The following is a 23,475-nucleotide window of genomic DNA, read 5'->3' as shown; positions in this document are numbered from 1 at the left end:
TTCTTTTAAAAAACAAGCCCAAACCCAATTAAACATATATAACTGAAGAGTCTCCAAAGAAATAGTCCTTGGGGACTATAATATTGCTTTATATTTAGATTTTTTACAGTGTCCGTGTGTGTTCATATCTCACTTGGAGTTCCAGCTTAAGAGGACAAGATGTGTATTAGTATCTTCATTTGACAGAGTAAAAAAAAAAAAAAAAAGGAATGCGCTGGTTATCTGACTCATCATGCTGGAGACAGAAGTAGAATCTAGATTTCCTGTCTTCTGGTCCATTGCTTTTTGACTTGACTGCTTTGTCCAGGTGGCATCACTTGGCACTATCCCATGATTTCTAAAGGGCCTTTTCCTATATAGGCATCTACAAAGCCTAGTACTTGACTTTAAAGTAACTACTGGAAAGACTTATCAAAGTCTTTCTAGTTCTTTCTTTTTGCTCCTGCAGTTGGACTCTTAAAACCTGCCAACCCAGAACCTGAAGAGGAGGATAGGGTTGCTGGTGGAAGTTAGAATCTCTCCTTTCTTCTGTATTCCTAGCTTCCTTCTGTTCAAACCCTGACTGATTGTTGTCTCAGGATGATGCTGAGAGCTGCTTCAGAACTTCTGAATTCCTCTTTGTTTCTGAGTCTTCACCTAGAATTCCTAAAATTCCTAGGTTAGGTACTTGTCTAGTTGACCAGAATTGTTTTAACTGCCCCTTAAGCTTTTATTCTGACCAGCTCTCTGAATTTTTTTTTCTTTAGCAAACCATTAGGCCATTTTCTCTTTCCAGGGGGCCTTTGATTTGGGACAAAGTATATCCTTTGCTGTTAAGATCTGGTTGTGTGCCTGTCTTTCTGTATCTGTATCTGTATCTGTATCCGTCCATCTGATACTCTATCACCCAGGCCTTTATCACCTTAACATCCACTGGTGTTTTGTCTGTCAGCTTCCACTATACCCATCTGCCTTTGTTTATTTCTCTTGTGCACCCCAACAAAGACCAGTCTCTTTGTTACCAACCCTCAGGCCTCTCCTGAATCCCGAGGGCTCTACACCCATCTGACTGTTAGCTGGGCTTCTCTAGATCTTTGTACACTCATTTCCTATTGTCCAGAGTCCTTCCTACCCCTTGCTAGGAACTGCACCTCAAATCAGTGGCACCTAGACATTTCAAGGCTTTTCAGCTAATCTTAACAAAATCTTCTTAAAATCTTCCAAAGAAAAGTGAGAAAACATTCTTAGAACACCAGTTGGGACGTCTTGAGTTCTAAAACCAAGACTTACATGTGACACTATCTGCTTTTGATTGCCTTTCCTGAGGAATATTAGTTATGCAGAATGCCTCCCAGAGAAGGGTTGGGTTGCACAGTTAACAATTCAGGGAAACTGTATTTCTCCTTTTGGAAGTATATCATGTACAGTAGCCTATTAAAGACTCTTAGAAGAACCACAGTAAGCTTAACTTGTTTCAAACCAAGGCATTTTGGTATTTCTCAGCTTTGATCATGGGACCCTCTACCATCATCATTGTTCTTATTAGTTGTGACACCTACTAACCCCTATGGAGCCTTTGGGGAAATCCTCCTGTAGGTACTGCATACTCAGTGTTGCTTCTCTCCCAGAGGGTAGACTAGCACTTCTCTCTTTTCTATCACTCCATGCTTCTCCCCAGTCTCCCTCAATCTAGGCAACTTGTTCTTTAAAATTTAATGTAGGTGTTGCTTTATGTTGTATTTCCGTTGCCATTCATTTCCTTTACTCCCGCCACACCTCATGCAGTCACACCTGCTTTGTGCTTTCCTAATACTTGGTGCCTCTCTCTATTATGGAAACCTACTGCATTGTATTGTCATTGTCAGTGTCTGCACACCCATGTCGCACCCAGAGCTGTTTGAGGGCAGATCTTTTTTTTTTTTTTTTAAATCACTATATAGGTGATTTTTTTTTAAATCACCCTAATACAGGATATGTATTTGTCGATGATCATTCCATGACAAAAAATGATAAGCTTTCTACCATCAGGGTGGCTCAGAGCCCTGCTATGTTCCACAATGTCCCCTTGGTTCCCAGGAGCCTAATGTATCCTTGCTGTGCGAGGCTGAGGTATGTCAGTGTCACCTCTGGGCCTGACCATCTGTGGCTGTAGCTCCCTTTCCCATGTGTAAGCTGGTACAGAGGGCAGAAGAGCCCACCTACTGCTTGGACAGATAGACACCAAAGAATGAGAGGCCAGAAGCTTTATAAGCTGCCCCTCCTAGTGTGTGATTCTCCTAGAAATCCCTCACTTGGTTTTGGTGTAGTAGGGTTGAAGTGGGATTGAGGGGAAACACTCCCTCCCTGAGAAGACCTCACATACTTTCTCTAGACCGACAGTTTACAGCATCAAGGATTCTCTTCTACTTCCTTATCTTCTGCTGATACTGGCTGTACTGATGGCATCATGGAAATGGAGCTGATTCTTTCCCCTTATAGCAAGTTTTGTGGAGTTGTGTCTAGCATGCAGGAGCTCTGTTTAGAATGTGGGCAAAGCCTTGGGCTTTGGCTATAATTCTGAGCTCTGGGTAAAGGGCCTTTTTACAGTCTTGATATACGTATTTATACTTTAAGGAAGGTCCATCATGAAGGGTACAAACTCTTAAAGACCATATTGTGTATGTTTTCTATATATTGTTTAACTCATGGATTTATTAGTAATTCACTGATTGTAATATGCAATATTTTGCCATAAAGGGTTGGATTAAACCTGAATTGCTTTTTATTCTGACTTGCTACATCAGATATCTGGCTGTATTTTTTAGATATTCAGGTGAAACATTCTAGAGTACCAGGATTCTCCTCTTTACTTGAGAGCACTTGGACCTCTAAAGAGAATGCAGGCTTAAATTATCTTTGCCTTGGGCAAGTCTGTGAGAGAGAAGAAATTCTGGCTGACTTGGTTGAAGAGCCAGCATAGTTAGGTACTTCATAATTTACAGTCTGAAGTATAATAATATGTTCCCTTGCCAGCAAATTCATGAGGCCTAGTATATAAAAATTAATTTCATTTTACAATATGGTTTATTCAAGTCCTTTTTCTGACTACTCAGTTAATTTCTGAGATTTTGAACATCCTTTTTAGAATTTGGTTTGATGAAAAGTAGGCCATGAACATTTGCTCGGTGTTCACTTGTAGAGAGTTCCAAGTTACTGTAATCATTAATTTAAAATGAATGTATTTAACTTCCAGGGAGAAAAGGAACAGCCCGTGTTTGCAATGACTGGCCTTCGATGGGGATCCTTCAGAGATGCTGGCGTCAAAGTTAGCAAGTAAAGGATTATTGTACTGATGTGGGATGATTTTTTAAAAACTCTTCTGCTCCTGTCTTTGAGGTTTCAATATACAGTGATCATCTAGGAAGAAATCTGGTGGGCCTGGAGGTTGAATTACTTACAAATAATAAATGTGTAGATGGTTAGATCTGACACAGAAAGGTTGGAGAAGGTTCTGGTTTCCTCCTTGCTTGTTTGGTAGTGAAGCGGTATAGACTGCATCTCTGTCTCTGGACATTGCGTCTGAGCACAGGTGAGGCTCATGCTAGGCTGAAATTGCCTGGGTCCAGCAGCCTGTTGGGGTGGCACTGATGGGGGTGCCTCCAGCCCTTGTGGAGCTTTTACAGTTCTGGTCAGAAGACTGTCCTGAGAGGCATTCTTGTTGCAAGCCTAGCGGATCGAAAGACCCTGAGGCTGGCTTCCACGGGAATGGACTTCTTTTTTGAAGAGCTCATTGTGCCGAATGAAACTATTGTCTTGGAATTTGGGTGTGCTGTGTTCTGCTCCAAGGTGGTGCAGACACAGGCTTCCTGAGGTGGGATTGGTGGAGACGCTGCGTGAGGTTCACTCCATATCAGTTCGGTTGTGCTCTCTCTTTACCTTTTCTTAACATGGGACTTATAATTTTAGTATGGTTTGAATGAATTATCAATCTCACCACTTTTTATCAAGAAAAACCTCTTCCCCCTCCTGGGCTTCCCTACCATGCTTCCTTTATAGAAATTTCTCTTGCACTTGATGGGATAAGCACTGGGTGTTATTCTATATGTTGGCATATTGAACACCAATAAAAGATAAATTTATATATAAAAAAAAAAGAAATTTCTCTTACTTGTATTACTTTGTTATTCCTGCCGGTGGAGTTTTCTGGAGAGTGAAATGTCAAAGAGAAATGTTGCTGTATTGTATTACATTGTTGAGCATTTCACATTGTTGTTATTTGTAAATTGGCCATGATTACCTTGATTCCACTAATCACTAATCTGTTTTATCTGTGATCTCCGATACCAGCACCTCACCAAGAGGAATTGCTTAGTTTGCCCTGAAAAAGTCTGGTGCAAACAAATTGTTTTCTGAAATGTGTTAATCAACAGTGAGCATTAGCATAAATCAGCCCCTTTGTACTATCTCACACACCTGCTCCTGTTTTGATTGATTTTTGAACAATGAATTTAAAAATTTTGGTGGTGGTTATGCAACACCTCGGCTGGGACCCTCCACCGAGTCACCCTCTGTACCTTGGGAGAAACAATAGGCATGCACGGAATGATCTGGCTGGCCTTCGGGCTACAAGCATAGTTTCAAGCTGTGCTGTTGGTAGACATGAGTGGAACTACGGCCAGTTAGGAATAAACGGCCTTTCTCTCTGGCTAGCTGGGAAATGAAGCAAATTATTACATAAGCTTAGAAAAAAAATCAGATGATCAAGGTCCTCATTAGTAGCATCACAGTATGGACCTAGTAATAATGAGGATGGCTCCACATTGCTCACTGAATTCTATCTAACCTCTGTGTTCTGGCATTTAAGGCCCAACTTTATCTGTCATCCGTCAACCCTAATTCCATAGTTCTGTGTCTTTACTTTCAAGTCTTTGCTGTGACTGCTGTTCTGAGTGTTTCTTGTACCTTTGCTACTCCTCTTGCCTAGAATGACTTCTTTTCCGTCTTTCACATGTCTAAATCAAAACCATCTTTCTAAATTCCACACCCTTACTTTGCCCTTGTGCCATTCATTATGCAGGCATGGCTGCTGCCATGATTTCCAGCCCTTAGTGATTTCTTGTCCCTCCTCGACTCTCCTTACCAACAAATAGTGATCGGTTTACACCAATACATATGGTCGTGTATTGTTTTCTATTACTTTTTTTGGCTTTATTTTCTCAAATTAGAAGCCTTCAAAGGCAGGAACTTTATACTCTTTCTTCTCTTTCCTTCATATACATAGTAAGTGCTAAATAAATGCATATTGATCAGAATCAAATAGAGAACACTTAAGATGGCCTGGTAAGGGACAGATAAATTTTGATAGAGGAATCTATTTTATGCCACTTTTCTAATTCCTAGTAGGCATCGTTCTCTCTCTGCTAGCTTTTAGGTATTAAGCAATATGCAGCAGACTCTCTTCATTCCCAGATTGAACATTTCCATTTTAAAGCTGCATAAAATGTGTAATGTGAAGTTACGCTGATTTACAAATTTTAATTATTTGTATGTGTGAGAGAGAACATAATATATAAGGTATGTGTGTGTCAGAGAGAGAAAGAGAGAGAACACATATATAGGGTCTGGTCACTTAGCATGTGAGTCACACACCAGATCACCTGGCATCTGCATCTCATTGTGGCTTCATCATCTTCTACTCATTGCTCTTTTGAATGTAGTCTCTACTACATCCTGTGGTTGAAAGTGTGTATTACAGTGCCTGTAAATTGAGAGAGAGAGAGGCTGATTATGTATTTCTTATAAATTGCAAGGATCTATCCACTGTGTACCTAATTGCACATTATTCGACACAACATTGAAATGCATATTCAAAATTTAACTGCACTTTTTTCTGCTAAAGTATAATCCCCAGGCCTCCAGAGCTGTGAGTAGAGTGTAATTCATAGTACACATCTCACGCTAAAGGTGATTGTGAAGAGTACCCACAGTCGAGGTGTGGTTCGAACGTACTGTTGTCCTACATGAACCGTGTCTATCACGTGGATAGTTCTCTTAAGATTCTAATTAGATTTTTGTCTTGATCTTTCTCAGGTACTGGTATCTTGGGCCTCTTAAAACCAAAGCAGCTCACTTCTTCAGCACCCTTAAGGTAAATGCAATTTACAATGTAGAAATTTGCCCTGTGTTATTTTGTTGTTACTCTGTGATGTGTGTATTTGGATTTTTTAAAAATTCCCTGCTACAGATACATAAGACATGCTCCAATACTAAAATATGGGATACTTAGATACGAATGCAGAAAGCATTCCTATTAGATAAGCCATCGCCTCTCATCTACTAGCTTATTCCCTCCATTACCAAACTCGTACTTAATTTCTCTTTGGCATCCCACTTCCTTTTGCTTATCTATTCACTCACTCTTGCCAGACAAACCTGGAGTAAAATGACCTATATCTCATCAATTATTTGTAAGGGTGTCTACATTCATATCTGGAAATGAATTAAAGATTTGCATCCGAATGTATGTAATTGTGCAGGCTTGTGTATAATGGAGTAGGTTTCAAACTGTCCTAGCAAAATATGGGTAGTGGTTACTGTCTTGAACAGTATAAATAGAGGATATTTCCGACATTGGAGAATGTTCCATCCGGCACTGCTCCTATAGCCTGTTCACTGAAAAATGTTGCCATAGAGAAAAGCTGAACCGTGTATATTAATGAAAATGCTAATAGAAAAGTCATCCTTATCTGTGGATGACATCCTGTGTTCGGCTTTTATGCAAATCAAAGCAGTATATTCAAAAGTTGGCAGGTCAATCTGAAAATTGGCAGATGAAGTTTGTAGTGAAAATATTGGTTTTAATGTTAATATTCAGAGTGTCAAGGGATTTTCTAATTATAAAAGTGATGTATGTCCATTGCAAAACATTTGGAAAACATAGCTCCCCGTATCTTCTAAATAAATTCTTGTATGTTAAAGAAATGTAAAAAAAAAAACAAAACAAAAAACAAAAAACCCAAAAAAACAAAACCCTAAAGTACTAGGGTGACCAATTTATATGATTATGAAAATGAACTTGGAGGGCAAAGCCTCTCTACACTGAAGGCAGACTGTTTCAGTAAAATGCATCTTTACTCTTGCTTAAGGGAATAATTTCAGTGGTGGAGTAGTGGGTGCATTTAAGAAGAGTAGCAAAGCTCTACTACGTTAAGTTGTAGAGTCAGGGAGAACATAAACTGTTTCCAGCATTTCTTCAGTAAACAGTTATTAAATATCTAGTGGGGCCAGCCCTGCTGTCTGCTTGGAGTGTTCAAAGTCAAATAAGACAGGTTTCCTCCCCTCCAGGAGGATCCACGTGCAGGGAGTGTGAGGGGCAAGTAAGCCCCGTGGTCTGGCAAGTGCAAGGACAGCGTATGGAAAGATAAGGTGGGGGCAGACAGGAGGCAGCAGCCCTCCCAGGGCAGAGAACACTTATACTGGAGTTTGAATCTGTACAGGACTAGAGCAAAGGCATTCCGGGTGGAGGAACCAGGCTGTGTGAAATGGCCGTGATGTCACACAGCTGCCAGGGCAGCCGAGCAGCAGGGAGGGGGTGTCGAGGGAGGGCTAGGCATGGCAGGTTTGGATGTGGCGTCTGACTTTTACCATGAAAGCGTTGGGGAGTTGCTGAGTCTTAAGCAGGGGAGAGATAGGACCAGGTCTGCATTTTAGAAAAGTTATTTGTCAGGAGTGTAGACAAGAGATTGCCTGCCGGTAGTTGAAGGCAAGGGCACCAGACCAAAGATTGTTCAAGGCAGGTGAGAAGCGATGAGGTCCAGCCAGGATGCCAACTGTGTGTGCTGACAGCAGAGGGTGGGTGAAAGGGGTCGTGAGGTGGCCCCTTTGAAAATGGGGGATGAGAGGAGTCCCTGGTTTCTGATCGGGGCCTAGTTCACTAACTAGTTTTCTGTTAACACTGACAATATTAGAGTAGGATCAAATTTGTGGAGAAAGGGGATGTTTTCAGTTTGGCACATACGGAGGTCAGCCTCCCTGTGGAGACAGGCGGAGATTCAGTTGTGACTTAGGTCTGAAGACACAGGTGTAGACGTCCTGAGTGCTGGAGTGGTGTTGCAACTCGGGGTTTGACGAGGTTGCCGTGTAGAGCAAACGAGCCCATGGTTAGCCCCGAGGACTGTAGGCATTTAGGGAACCACGGAGCTGCCCGTGGAGCACTGAGGGGAAGGGGGTCCCCATGAGGGTCACACACACGCCAGCCCCGGGAGTGGGAGTGTTGGGACAGGAGGGCACCCACTGAACGGGGCAGCCTCAGCCTCGGAAGCTCTGCTCACCTCCGAGGGGGCAGCTGAGCCACATTGAAATGCCAAGACAGTGGAGGGGGACCGCTCCTTCAGGAGGCCTGACTTGGAGAGGAGAGAGCTAGGAAAGGCCAGAGCTAGTGAGAAAGACAGGCCATGGACTGTTTAATTGCGTAGAGAGAGCGCAGTGCCTTTCTGCCCTGAAACAAAAGACAGGAAGAAAGGGAAGAGGTTGGGGCACCTGGGTGGCTCAGTGGTTGAGCGTCTGCCTTTGGCTCAGGCCATGATCCCAAGGTCCTAGGATCGAGTCCCGCATTGGTCTACCTGCAGGGAGCCTGCTTCTCCCTCTGCCTGTGTCTCTGCCTCTCTCTCTCTCTCTCTGTCTCTCATGAATAAATAAATAAAATCTAAAAAAAAATTTTTTTTAAAAAAAGGGGGGGAGCAGGTGAGAGACAAGAGACAGACGCAGAGCCTGACTGAACCTGCAAAACTCAAACACAGGTCGGAGGGCATGGGGCCCTTGGTACTGGGCCAGCCTGGGATGGAGGAGGGGATGGGAGAGAACTAGAGCCAAGGTCCAGATGCAAACAAATGAAGAGAGGGTTAAGGCAGTTCCCACTGTCGTCCTGACTCGCTGAAGCATGGGGAGCCAGGGAATATGTTGAAAATGAGGTGGGCGCTAGGGGTTGGGGGGATCTTAAAGAGAGATGAAAATAGGGAGGTTTGGAAGGATCAACAAGTAGTATTGAGGACCTGAGACCAAAGATTTGTTGTGGCACAGGTGCGCCCTGTTCCCTGAGTCAGTACCAACCTGGAGTATTGTTTGCCCATCTAGTAACACTGAGCCACAGAGTGCAAGTACAGAAACCTAGTGACAAGCTCGATCCAGAATAGGGGCTTCTCAGGGCACATATTATGTAACACCCAAAGACACATGAGGACCAACAGTGATGGGAAAAGGGTGATTTAAAGTAATCAACTTCATTAAGCACTGAGAGAAAATGGTGTATCCGGGCCTGGAATTCTCAAAGTGATTAGAAATTTGGTGTGGGGTCGGAGCTTCATGGGCCAAAAATCACACCCATCTCTTCCTCTTCTGAGTTTGAACCAAGTTATGAAAGCCAATGCAGGAGCTAGGCAGATGGAGATCAAAACACCAGCTTTATAAATGTCAGCAGGAGAAAAGGACACAGCTTAGATAATGCGGTCACAATCCGATTTCCAGATACTCCAAATTGAATTCATCCCCTTAAAATGTCTCCTTTAGGGCAGACACTGCTATAGGAAGACAACTGTATGAGGAAGCAGTGAGTCCCCAGGACAGCCACATTCAGATGGAGAGGGAGAAGGGGAGGGAGGGAAAAGCCAGTTACTCCTTTATAATTTACTGCATGAGAACCTGAGACCAAGGCAGTGGGTCACCCCAAGAGACCTGTTCAGTACAAAGGAAGCAGTCAAAAGAACAGAAGAATATGGGGTGTGGCTACAGAGTAAGACGTCAAGGTTTTAGGTTTCTAAGGTGGAATAGTTCTGGGTAACGAGAAGGACCAGGATGTGGCCATGGAAATAGGTGGCTGGGGACTTAGGGATGACATCAAGGGTTGAGTGGCTAGGGTGTTGTTTTAATTACTCCTGTGGACACTAATGAGACTGGACTGGGGTGTCAGGAAGTAGAAGACAAAAATCTAGTCTGAGAATGATGGTCTTTGAAGCCTTGGCTGGATGGCAAAGCTAGCCTAAACCATTCTGGGCTCCGTGTGGAATAGGATTCCAGAAGGGAAGAAGATATTTGATGCTTCGATGCATTTCATTTTTGTGTCACCATCTGTAAACCAAAGATAAATTTATTATGGAATGATTCTATGCTCATTCATACTGATTTTTTTTTTTTTTTTTTTTGAAAAAGTATAAGCAGTGGTGGTTAGTCTGCTTGGACTTTTCTGCTCTGTGATTGTGAGAGCAGTGGAGGCAGCACTCACCGAGTTCATGGTTTTCAAGATCAGCCTTCAGTAGAAAAAGAAAGCTTGAGGATCCCATGTTCCAAAGCAGAGATAAATTATTAATTTGCTTTCAGGCAGGTGTAGGTAGATTAACCTTTGCAGAGACCCTCCTAGAGTTTGGACATGGGTGTGCATGACAAGGTTTTCTCTCTTCACGTTAAAAGGAGTGGCCTCAGACACATCAAGCCTCAATCTCGTACATGGGACCTACAGAGAGACCTCCCAGTGGAGCAGAAGAGACCCCTCCACGGCCATCTTTGTACAGGAGAATATTACGAAGGCTCGCATCGTACTGGGCACAGCCGCAGGATGGTGAGCCACATTCTGGTTGCAGAGCCCTGGTCAGTTCGGGATGTCCGAAAGCAGACCCCCAAATCAGTGTGAGACATGTGGTACAGGAGAGGCCTTTCAAGAATCATTGAATTTTCCTTCTGTATGCCACAGAGTGGGACCCAAACCAACACTGTGCCATGAATGGAAATAGCCTGGGTCATTGGTGACAAACCATGGCTCCCTCTGTCACTGACCTTTATGTTACTGTGGCTGCTTTAATAGATGTTTTGTGTATAGATGTTCCATTTGAGCCTGGCTCTTCATCCTGTGTGTAAGAAACTATGAAATAAATAAAACTGAGGTGGAGAATCAGGGGGTAGGTTTGAGTGGCCAAGCCAAGCAGCCGGCAGTTCGCCATTGGTGGGAGAGTGGTGAGATGTTAGCAGAAGAAATTGACCTAAATCTAATGCCCCCACACAGCCCTTTCACAAGAGGTGAGCCCCAAGGTCTGGAAGGAAGTGCAGCTGTCCACCATTGAACTGTCCATCACAACGCGGAACAGTCAGCTTGACCTGACGGTAAGTGTGCCATTTTACTAGCAAAACATTTGGTATCTGGGAAAAGTGACAAAGACTACATGGCCTTCCGCTAATCGGGTATTTTTTTTTAATCGGGTATTTTTTATTTTTACCCTTTTGGGGGAGAGAGGAAAAGATTGGGGAAAAGAGGATGTAGTGTGGTTTTAAGGAATAATAGCAATGAGAAGAAACAGCAGAGTGAAGCAGTAGCTTCAAGATTTGCAGGGTCTGAGACAGTATTCTGGGCGCTGCTTAGTAGCCACCAAGCTTTCAGCCTTTAGAAATGGAAAGTCAGCCTGCTCCCTTTTGTCTCTGGAATAAAAAATTGAAGAACTTTTACTTGAGCGAGTACCCATTATTCTTGTGACTATATTAAGTATGAGGATTTAGGTCCCCAGAAGAAAAAATATATATATACACATATATAGACAGTCTACTCTGTTGACATGCACTGTCCAGTACGGTAGCTGCTAGACCCGTGGCTATTTGTTTTTATTGTATTTATTTATTTTTATTTTTAAAATTTATTTATTTTTATTTATGTATTTATTTATTAAAATATTTTATTTATTTTTTCATGAGAGACACACAGAGGCAGAGGGAGAAGCAGGCTCCATGCAGGAAGCCCGATGTGGGACTCGATCCTGGGACGCTGGGATCATGCCCTGAGCTGAAGGTAGACGCTCAACTGCTGAGCCACCAGGCGTCCCAGCTATTTGAATTACATAAAATGGAGCACTCATTTCAAGTGCCCATTAGCTGTATGTGGCGAGTAGCTGCCACATTGGAGAGCAGATACAAAACATTTCTGTTAGTGCAGAAAGTTCTGGATGGCACTCCTATTGACAAGGCACCAAAAAAATTCTTGAAATAAAGCAGAGGTTGGCAAACTGGTCTGCCACCTATTTTTGTGTAGGTGGCACACAAACTAAGAACTGATGTTACATTTTTAAATGGTTGTGAGAAAAATCAAAGAATAATTTGTGATACACAGAATATGAAATCCAGGTCTCATTCACATAAGTAAAGCTGTGTTGGAACAGCCACATGCATTCACATACATGCTGTCTGTGGCTGCTTTTGTGCCGTGACTGCAGAGTCAAGTAGTTGCCACAGACTCTCTGGCCCAAAAGCCTAAAACACTGACTCTTTGGCCAGAAAGTCCAGAGTTTTCTGACCCCTGCTGTAGGAAAAAACCTAAGAAGTTTGTATTAGCGAGCATGCAAATAGAAAAGTCACCCTGCCCTGTGGGCCAAATCCTATGATGAGGTTTTATGCAGATCCAGGTAGTATGTTTACAGGTGACCAGGTCAGTCTGGAAACTGCATGTGGACTTGAACATGGTGATTGATGAATGTACGCAGGCAGCAGGGAGGTTGACTCTGACATTAATGGAGTATCGAGTTGTTTTCTAATTAGAAAATGTAAGACATGTCTATTGTTTAACATTTGGATAACACAAATTAATTCCAGTTGGATTGAAGGATTGAATTAGGAAAATAAAACCATGAAAGCACTAGAGTGAAATCAAAGTGTTTATCAATATAAGCTCGGGGAGGACCAGGCCTTTCTAAGCATAGTGTCTAAGGCAAAATTCATATTGATGCATTTGTCTACTTAAAACTGAAGAAACTATAAACAACATTTTTAATGACACATTGGGAAAAAGAATGTGATAGAGCAGGAGTTAAAGCTTTCCTTTATAACAAACTATTAAGAAATAGGCAAAGGACTAATATAAATAACAGGCACAGGACAAGAATAGAAATTCACACAGGAAATAAACATGGAAAAATATCTTATATTTGCTCAATATGTACTATATGCTAGGTACTGCCCTGAGAATTTTGCATACTGTCAACTCATGTAATCCTTATAACTGCATCATCAGGGAGATATAACTTTTATATGCATGTAATAGGTAAGGAAACCAAAAAAGTGCCCATATCAAAGAAATGCAAATTAAAATAACAACAGAAGTCCTAAATTAAGCATGCTTGTGTTTGCCATGTGGGTGGGGAAGTGGGCACTCATGCATTTCTGCTGGAACTGCAAATTGCAACACCCTTTCTTGATGGTGTCTTGGGGTCTCTGTGAAGCATCCAAAATAGACTTAATAGGGTCCAAGGGCGTGCTTATATTTCTAGGAATTTCTCCTCCAGGAATAATCAGATGCATATACATATGTAGTGTAGCCATTCCCTTCTTTCTTACATAATGGAATTCTGGAAACACTGGTGAACATAAAGGTATTAAGGTCAGAAAAAAATAGATTCTGTTCTAGAGGAATTTCAAAAAGAAAGATAAAATTTCTAATTCTACATTGCTTTTATACCCAATCTCTGATTATAATTATTTCTAGTATTTTGTTCTTGTTCTTTAACATTGTTCTTTTCTCTGATGACGGAACACCAATGAATGGATGAAGTTCAGTGGAGAAGGTGATGGTGGCTCCAGATTAGGCACATGCAGAATGCCGAGCGCTTTTTATCTTGGTGCCAATTATGAGAGTGTAAGATTCTGTGCTGCTTATCACAAGGAGCAGACCATTCATTTTCTGTTTCCACACGTCTTTGTAAAAATAAAAGCAAATGCAATAAAATATTCAAAGACAATGAAGCTGCCATGTGATAGCTCAAAACTCATTTATCATTTTAAAAAGTACATTCAGAATCAAAGAGCCTTTACAGGGTGTGGAATGTGTGGAAATTAGGATCTCTTGTACAGTCTGTTCACTGTATTTATAATAGCAACATATGTAAAACAAATGGACTGGGGGACTGATTAAATCCATTCTGGTACATTTATTTAAAATGTTCTCTATTTACTGACACGGAACGATATTCATCATATATTGTTAAATGAAAAAACCAGGCTAGTATGATATGCATCACATGATTCTATTTTTATTTTAAAAAGAAACACTTTCACCTATAATTGAGTTTTTGTGAATGATGGAGGTAAGGCTCTAATTTTGTAATCTTTGCCCATAGAAAGCCTATTGTCCAAGCACCATGTATTTACCAAACATCTTCCACCCCCCCATCTGCTGTAAAGCCTTTTATACTGCGGGAGCAGATGTGCATGGATGTATTTGTAGGTTCTCGATTCAGTTGCTCTGTTTTTCTAAACCTGTATTAGTATGGTGTTTTTTTTTTTTTAATTATCATTTTATAATCCCTCTATGTTTTTCTTCTTAAAGAGTCTCTTGGCTATTCTTGACTCTTTGACCTCAATAAATCCCTTAAAAGTTTTATTTTATTAAGTCCCACATAAAAATCTGTTATATTGATCAGAATTACATTGAACCCGTAGATCAATTTGAAGAGAAATGACACTTCTATAATATTGACTCTTCTGTGGTATGAACATAGCAGAGCTCTTAGGCTTGTAATGCCTTTCAATGAAGTTTATAGTCCTAACATTTTGTCTTTTGCTGGATATATTCCTGGTCATCTTAATTTTAGGTGCTGTTTTAGACAGTATCCCTTAAATTTTCTTTTTTAAATATTAGATTTAGATGGACATGTAATTGACTTTTTAAATATTGATACCAAATCAACAGCTTTATAACTAAATTCTAAGTTTGGATGGATTCCTTTGGGTTTTGTATAGATTGAGTCCTAACAAATGCAAATGGCGCAAGTTTTGTTTTTCCTTTCAAATACTGGGACTGCTAATCGTTTCTCTTACCTTCCTGCTGTGGCTAGGACCTCAGTACAGTGCTCAATAGAAGTAGTGGTAGTCAGTGTCATCTGAAGCCTGATGTAGACAGAAAGGTTTCATTGCTACGTTCTTGAGATTGATGGGATTTTTTTTTTATAGATACTCTTTATAAGATTAAGGAAGTTGCCTTTTATTCCTAATTTTGCTAAGAGATTTTATCATGACTGCATATTTAATTTTATCAAGTCCCTTTCCAGCATCTATCAAGATAGTCTTCTCATGTGAATCTGTCAGGGTCGTCTAACATATTGATTTTTGCATGTGCACTATTCGCAAAAAACAAATCCTAGACATATATTATAACTCACATGTATAACTACTTAACTTCCCCTCTTAGCTGGCTAGTATACCTTGGAATCTTTGCAGGGTCCAGAACTGAGCTTCTGTTCTTCCCTTGCCTGCCTTGATGGCAGTGGTAGTACTCCATCTAGGCTCCCCACTGCTGCTGAGTGGAATTCCAGGCTTTCAGTCCCTCAGGCCAAACCTCTCGGAGCCACCCTCTTTCCCCTCACATCTGATCTTGGTGGAAGTGCTGGTTGGTGGCTTCACCTTCTAAATAATGCCAGCACTTAACACCACCTCCCCTGCTAACTGCTCCAAGCCACCATTGCCTTTTGCTTGGGTGATTCCAGTGGGTTCCTGAGTGGCTCCCTTACCCCCCACCCCTTCATTCTCCTCTAAGTACAGCATCCAGAAAGGTCCTATTGAGATGAAGCCAGATCCTGTTCCTCTGCTTAGAAGGTTCCAAATGGCTCCTCCTTCCACTCAGCCTAAGAGCCTTATAATGGCCATCAGACCTTAGGGCCCTGGCCTCCCCTCTTCTGTGACTTCAGCTCCTGTTGTCCCTTTTTCTCGCTCTGCTCCAGTCACACTGGTTTCCTGACTGTACTTTCACATGTCAGGCATGTTTCCACTGTAAGGTCCCTGCCCTGGCAGTTCCCTTGTGTGGATCGCTCTTCCCTACACTGGTGGTTCTCAAAGGATAGTCTTGGGGAACTTGTTAGAACTGGATGTCCTTGGGCCTCACCCTAGATCTCCTGAACCATGAGTTGAGAATGGGGCCAGGGTCTGAGTTTTAACAAGCCCTCCAGGTGACACTTGCTAAAGTTTGGGAACCGCAGCCCTGGACATGCACATTGCTAATTCCCTTACCTCCTTCAGGTGTCTGCTCAGAGCTTAGTTTCTCAATGAGGTTCCCTTGGACCCCTCTTTAAAATAATCACCCCTACCACCCATACCATCTCGTGTTTCTTGTGTTCTTTTCTCTCGTTTTTCTAATAAATTCTAATATATTTCTAATATACTTCTAATATACTTTTTTATATACTTCTAATATACTTCTAGTATAATCTATAATTTATCGTTTTTGTACTGATACACTCTAACATGCTTCTAATATATTTTATAACTTATTATTTTATTATGGTTAGATTTTAATTTTTTTTTGTATTCCCTCCACTTTCCCCAGTAGATAAATTTTTTATAAGCAGAAATACTTTTTTTCGCTCGTTGATGTAACGTAAGCACCTAGGAGAGTTGATGTAGTTGACACTCAGTTGTTGAATAAAAGGTGAACTTAGAGCAAAATCATTCCCTCTGTGTTCTGTAATTCCTGGTTGAAAGAGAAAGTTGTGCTTTGGTAGTGCTCTTTAATCTTAGGCAAAGGCTGTCTGCTTTCAGCAGCTCATGGATTATCCTGGGGCTACAGATTTTGAACCTGTCCAGAAAGAAACAAAACCTGTATTTGAAGTAGACACAGAAGTATTGGTTCGGATTTATAGAGGGCCGGCTTTGTATTGCTAGCCACTGACTGGCAGGAAACTGGTCCAAGAACCCAGTCTGGTTTTATAGCCACTTCCTCATAGCTTGGTTCATCTAGAGCTTTTGGTGGTCAGTAATGAAAAAATTTAAAATACTACCATGGCAGAAACGGATTGTTGCTCTTCAACTCTGGTTGCATATCAAAACTGCGTGTAGAACATTTGAAAACAAAACAAAAAAACAAAGCAAAAAAAAAAAAAAGAACATTTGAAAACACATACTTGGCGGGTACCTGGGGGACTCCGTCAGTTAAGTGTCCGACTCTTAGTTTTGGCTCAGGTCTTGATCTTGCGAGTCGTGAGATCGAGCCCCATGTCAGGCTCTGAGCTCAGGGAGGAGTCTGCTTGAAGATTCTCCTCTGCCCCTCCCTTTGCTTGTGATCACTCTCTCTCTCAAATCAATCTTTAAAAATACAAAAAACCCAGCACATCCTTGGGCTCTGCATGTCAAGAAGCTGCTCCATCAGGTGTGCTGTAATGCTGATGGATAGTGAGGATGGAGGCTCGCTGGGGTAGGCAGACTGAGGCCTGACCTCAGGGAGGGAACCTTAGAGACCACAACAGCTGTGATGATTAGTGGTAGAATGGCACAGACCTCTTACTCTGAGTTCTGACAAACATGAGTTTTTGTTTAGCTTATCTGGGTAGCAAAAACCAACCAACCAAACAAGCAGTGATGCATTTCATGGCATGTAAATGAGGCTCAATAAGGCTCTTCATGTATTTAAAATAAAAAAGGAAATATATTCAGGATTAAGTTATTAAAAGTGAAAGTCTCTGTATAATAAACAGCTTCAAAATATGAACCCCTGAGGCTAACGGACAACAGGCTGCATTAGCAAAAATGTAGAGTATTAATGTTAGTCTTCCTGACCTTCTAGAGCAAAGAAGACTTTATGAACATCTGCATTGAACCCGACACTGTCAGCAAAGGAGACTTCATAACTATAGGGTAAGTGGGCTGGGGCTTTAGGAAATGCTGGTTAAGTAGTTGGTATTCCAGCACATACTATTCAGGGTCCTCATGAAGTCTAAGATGGAGACCCAACTTAGGACTTACGTGATTTGGGGACAGTATAGCCTCTTTCTTTCAAGTATTTGGGTTGACACAGAGAACGCACCTCTCCTACTCTGGACTTCCCTGTTCATTTTTGGAAAGTCAGAGTGTGGGGACAGCCTGCCATTCCAATGAGATGAAGGATTCAGTGTAGCATGGCACAGTGTCCAGAACTTTCTTCAGGGTCAAAGTTGCTGGCTACAGATCTTGATTCTGCTACGTCCTGGCCTCATGACTTGGACAAACCCTTTAACTTCTGTGGGCCCTTCTCTGTGTATAGAAGCGAATATATAATCACATCTAACTACTTCAGGATTGTTTTTGAGTCTCAAACAAGAGGCTGTATGGGAAAGTCTTTTTCACGGTGGTGAAGCATTTCACTATATCAGTTACAATTCATGCCAGTCCACCTTGTCCTGCTTCCAGGGAAGTAATGGAAAACCTGAAAAGGTATTGAGTACCTTGGACAATCTCCAGGCTTTTCTCCTTTTTCACTAGAAAATATCCTCCAGTCCTGTCTGATTTGTTAAGCCTGACCTCTGCCAGAGTTTCATTGGTTACGAATGCTCTGAACCCTCCCAGCCAGCTTCAGCACATCCTAGGAGCCCACGTGTTGCCATGCCAACTGGTAATCTGCTAGGAGATTTTTTGTGTTTTTCTTTTTTGGTGCTTTGTCTCAGAGCTCCCTCTTGTGCTCATCTAAGGAGTAGACATTGCTGCTAGAGCAGCCCGGTCTCCATGGCTACCCCATTATCTGCGCCAGAACCCGGCAGTGAAATGTCTTTCATTGGTTTGTGGTATTTTTGCCTTTGGTATAAATTCTTCAGATGCTGACTAGCCCATTCTGCAGGCTTTGCTTCCCTTATTGTATCTGTCGTAGAATGAAGAAAGGAAAAGCCTGTCTCCTAGAGTGTCCAGAAGCCACACACAATCTCAATTGAGAGTGTGCCTCCCCCCTCCCCCCGGGCCAGTGTACTCAAATCTCCTTCATAGTACTGACAGCTGAAAATAGAAAGAAAAACCGATTATATTGCTTAATGTAGGTGAAGTCATTATGTTCCGCATCATTGCAATCATCATCTTCAGCAGCAGGAACATGGTTTCCTTTGGTCTCAAATAGGAAGTGAGATTAGGTAACGCCTGTTTCCTCTGGGTATTGGAATAGAACATTGTGAGGTTGCTCTAGAAAACTCTGAAGCTTCATATACTAAAGACTAATGTTATCATTTAATGGTAAAGAATGGACTAACTGACTTGGATTAACTTTTACTCTTTCCACTGACCACAACCAGCTCTCATTGGTATATGTGCGTGAGGTGGAGGGAGTATGTGTGTGAGTGTGTGTGTGTCTGTGTGTGTGGACAGTCTGTTAGTTTTCACTCCAAGGGAAAGATAGTACTATGCTAAGCAGACTGTTAATAGGAATAGAATCATCAGGAATTGGTTATTCATATACATACATAAAAGAAATGTGTAGAATAAAAAAATGTTTTCTCCTTCAAGTAATGATACACTTACAAGTGCCAAATAAGACAAGTTTAGTACTTTTTCTAAAACTACTAAAAGTACTTTTCATTTCATTCTAATGTTTAAATTTCAGGTTTTTTAATAGCCCGAGGATTAGGTACAGAATCACTCTGTCTTCACTTCATCCACAGTTCTCTACAGCAAGTTAACCTTCCTTCTCAATCTAAAATATGTCACACTGCTAAGCAAGCATCATTGTGGGAAAATTAGTCACAGAACGCCATGGTTCAGCATAGCATGAGCTCGTCTATTTAATCTCAACAAAAGAACTTGATGTGCTCTTGCAATTGAATGAGTTGCCAGCCTTGGTGTCCAAATATGCTTTTTCCTGTACCCACAGAAGCAAAAAGGTGAGGGACCCCGAGCTGCGTGCGGCCGGCACCGAGTGTCTCCAGGCCAGCCAGTGCACTTTGCTGCTTCCTGAGGTGAGCAGGGGTTCCCGTCCCGCAGCTTCAGGTTCTTTCTTGGTCCATCTTCCTTTCGAGGAACAGACCCTCATTTGGTTGCCCGGTATGGGCCGCGCCCTCGGCCAGGCTCTGGGTGATGGTGAGGAATACTTGAAAAGATGAGAGGACCCCCTTCTGAGTCAGGGGCTAAGCAGGGGACTCCTGAAGATTTCAAGTGTTTTTAAGCCACGATTCTCTAAAGTGATCTTTACATCTCCTGAGCCTCTATTTTTCTGAATGTACATTACATAGAGGTTGCTATGTTATGACACAGGGAATTCTCTAGTTGGCAGGTACTCAGTGGATCCTACATTCACTTTTTCCTTTTTTATAAAGGATCTGGAAAATCTTGGGGATGGCATTGAGTTTTCTGTATTATGAAATGCCATGCTTAGAATAACCTATATAAGTGGGGAAAATGTTAGGAGTATAATCTAAATTATATAGTTATTCTGTGCGCCCTGCCTCAGGAAAGAGCTGCCACAGATGGCTTCTGCAGACTTGGGCCCATTATCCAAGGTATTCAGAAAGGATTGTAGGTAAAACGGAAGCTCTCCCCCACAGTGGGTGGCACCGTAGTTTCAACATAGCAAATGTTGAACTAAATGCATGAATTACGGAAGGTTTTATAGAGTCTGTACCATTAATGTTGCCATATTTGAGGTATCAAGCTACTATGCAAGTCCTAAAGAAGAACCATGAACATAAGTGAGTGGACATCATGGCTTTCCTAAGAGGAGGGCTCAGAAGGTCCTAGAACATCATATGTTCCTGAAAGACATGGGAGGACCCCTGTCGTTTAGTAAATATTTTTAAATTATAGTCTTTCTCAAATCCCAAAATATTCTGGGAGGTGATAGAAGCCCCCCTGCCCCCCGCAAAAAAAAAAAAAAAAAAAAAAAAAAGATGGATGGGAGAATTGGGATTAGTTGCAGAAGCAGCACCAGACTTTAAAAAAAAAAAAAAAAAAAAAAAACAGCAGCGGGATCAGGCCTGAGGAGGAGGGGGTTGTCCAGGGGCAGGACCCCGGCAGCCCATGGCTGGAGTGAGCGGTCCACTCCCCTCTCCTCCACAGGGAACAGGGGGCTCTTTCAGCATCGACAGCGAGGAGTATGAGGCAATGCCGGTGGAGGTGAAGCTGCTCCCCCGGAAGCTGCAGTTCTTCTGCGACCCAAGGAAGAGGGAACAGGTGCTGCCCGGCGCAGCCCAGTGAGCTGGCCGCCCCCACCCTGCACTTTAGGCCTCGGTGGGACCAGCAGGCACAGCCTGCCCTGTCTGCCCGTTGTCGCAGGATCCCAGGGCACCTCCGTGGCAAGTACTCCCCCCCCCCCCCCAAGGCCCCCCCCAGAGCATGTGCAGCCTCCGCCGTCACCCTCGCCCCCTCATCCACCGTGGTTTTCCAGGCAGGTCTGGGAGAGGCCCCCACGCCCCGGCTGCAAGAGGGCCTCCCCGGCCTCACCCCGGTTCTGTTCCTGCGCCCTCCTGGGACTTCAGCGCCTTGCCCACCCTCCGCACCTCCATCCTCTTTCCAGGCTTCCCCATTGGTGCTGTGACTTTCTGGGCTCAGATGCAAATTTAGCTTGTTGGCAGTTCACCCTCCATCCTAAAGACACGCACAGTGTTTCCATCTTCAGCCCGGGCTGAAAAACTATAAAAGGCCAGTTTGTATTATTTTTTAAAGTAGCGCTTAAGTATTGGTTTGCATGAGAAGCACCTGGGTGCATGTTGACAATGGACTTGGGGTCCACCCCAAACCTAGTCACTCGGCCTGGGGATGGGGCCCAGGAATCTCCATTTCTAAAAGAAAAAATAAAAGCAGGCACCCTCCCCCAGGTGCTTCTACTCCAGGAGGTGCCCCCAGCCTCACCTGCCAGTGTTGTACAGCATACCACTCCCTTTTCTGCTCATGCACCACCCCACCCCGAAAAGGATTTTGAAAGATCATGTATCCCCTCACTTTCTAGATATCAACTTAAGATGTTGCCAAAGTATGTCTTTCCTGGTGTCATGTAAATATTATTTTAAAATAAAACTGTTATATCACTCTTTTAAACATATTTGGTTCAATTTAAATGTATAGAAATTTGACACTTATCCTCCATTTACAAAAATAAACAAATAGGTTCTTTGGTATTTCCATTCCACTTTCAGCAAAGAATGCTATCACATTGTGATCTATTTTCATGCCTGAAATTTTATCACTTGCCTTATTTTCTTGCCAACAAAAAAATATAAATGGAAATAATTTTTTAGTGTTATGAGTTAATCCTGTACTGAGGTAATTACTGAAATACAACTGATAAAGAATACTGCCAATTTTTGATAATTAAAAATTAACATTTATTAGAATGCTCTTTAATGAGTTCAAGAACACGTTGTTTACAGCTGAGAACAGGACTCAATGTCATTTATATTCCTTGTTGCGTTTCTGATAGTTCTAAGCCCCTAAATTAGACGACAAAGGATTCTAATGTCTTCTTTGAATTCCTTTGGAATTCCAGATCAAAGGTTAGTAATCTACCACAGTAACAGCTTAATTAGATCTTCTTTTAGTTTGTTGAAAGCAAGAGAGCCAGAAACTACCTGATTCGCTAATGATTTATAAGCCGGGCTTTATAACCATTCACTTTTACTACTACCGTCAGGATTTTCCAGGGTTTGGTGCCCCTGAGGGTTCTGTTCTCCAGTAGCAATGCCTGGAAGCGAGGAGATGTGCACCTTTTCGTAAAGAGGAAGCATGGGGGATAAAGGGGGTAAGTAGGAAGCGATGCCTTGGCCACAGGCTCATCCCCAGGCAGATGGGTTTTAGGACAGTCCGTCTCCCTGTGCCCGTGAATCCCTTGGAGAGTGAAGACCAATGCTTGAAAGCATTATGAAGCAGCTACAAAAGGCCAATGAAGGAAGATCACAAAAAACAAGGCTTACCTGTTAGGCTCTGTATTCTTCAGAGTGGGGTCAAAAGCTGTGCTTTGCCCACCAAAAGTAGGTGGGTTCCAACCTGCAGTAGAAGGAGTACCCACAGAGGGGAGGAGGGAAAGTTTCTGTAGGAGCCAGGAGGGTCCTAAACCATCTTGGGTTTTGGATAGAATGTAAAGGACCAGTGCGGAAGCTGGCTCTCTTCCTCGGTGATCGGCTGGCTACCAGCATGTGGGTTTACTTAGCGATTCTGAGCCGTCCAGTGATGTTTAATAGATTAATATTTTTAATTCCTTTTGAAATCTGTGATCCCCGGTGGGAATCCTTTCTTGATTCAAGCTATTTCCTGCAAGAACACGGTTTCCGTATTGTTTATGGCCTTGTCCTTGGCACAGTCCTGGCGCACACCATCCGCATGAAGGACACCCAGCAGTGCAGCTCTGAGAGCACCTTGTCGGCCAGGCTGGGACTGCGGAGGGGTCGAGGACACCCTGAGTCCCCCACCTCCTGGACGCACAAGACTTTAGGAAGGCTTTACTCAAAAGCTAAGATTATTTCTAATAAAACCCAGCAGATGTTTTCTAGCATGAGAGCTGTTTGCTTAGCACCAGGACTGGCCTGTGCACACAGCTGTAGTCACCATGTGCCAGTGCTTTCTTTACAGAAGCAAGACTTCAGCTCTCACCCCAGCCCTAGGAAGGTGATATCATATGGTCAGTCACGTACCTGGGAAAGGAGGAACCTGGATTTGAACACAAGAGCCCATGACGGTAGGAATTTACCCCTGTACTGCCTTAAAAGAACTCCCCAAAAAGTTAAAAATGAAATGAAACTTCCATGTGTGGCTGTGTGCACAGTCCTGGCCATCCTGGAGGGC

At 42.6% G+C, this 23,475-nt stretch overlaps 1 protein-coding gene across 5 annotated transcripts in view; it reads left to right on the top strand.

Moving 5' to 3' along the window:
* Positions 1-23,475, top strand: part of AGK (acylglycerol kinase) — an 80,949-nt gene that overhangs the window by 54,541 nt on the left and 2,933 nt on the right. For 3 of the 5 annotated variants that reach the window (XM_038559379.1, XM_038559380.1, XM_038559381.1), the window contains exons 10-16: positions 3,212-3,291; positions 6,049-6,106; positions 10,420-10,567; positions 11,009-11,106; positions 17,534-17,604; positions 19,577-19,661; positions 20,758-21,739. In XM_038559379.1, coding sequence (XP_038415307.1) covers positions 3,212-3,291; positions 6,049-6,106; positions 10,420-10,567; positions 11,009-11,106; positions 17,534-17,604; positions 19,577-19,661; positions 20,758-20,895 — 678 coding nt within the window. In that variant the 3' untranslated portion in view covers positions 20,896-21,739. Of the gene's footprint in view, positions 1-3,211; positions 3,292-6,048; positions 6,107-10,419; positions 10,568-11,008; positions 11,107-17,533; positions 17,605-19,576; positions 19,662-20,757; positions 21,740-22,327; positions 22,436-23,262; positions 23,369-23,475 lie in introns of those variants that run through there. The other 2 variants (XR_005371229.1, XR_005371230.1) reach the window with 2 other exon arrangements.

This window comes from Canis lupus, chromosome 16 (genome assembly GCF_011100685.1).
Source record: "Canis lupus familiaris isolate Mischka breed German Shepherd chromosome 16, alternate assembly UU_Cfam_GSD_1.0, whole genome shotgun sequence".
NCBI classification, from domain to species: domain Eukaryota; kingdom Metazoa; phylum Chordata; class Mammalia; order Carnivora; family Canidae; genus Canis; species Canis lupus.
The sequence above is the reverse complement of the archived record's forward strand: the minus strand, read 5'-3'. Positions and strand labels throughout refer to the sequence as shown.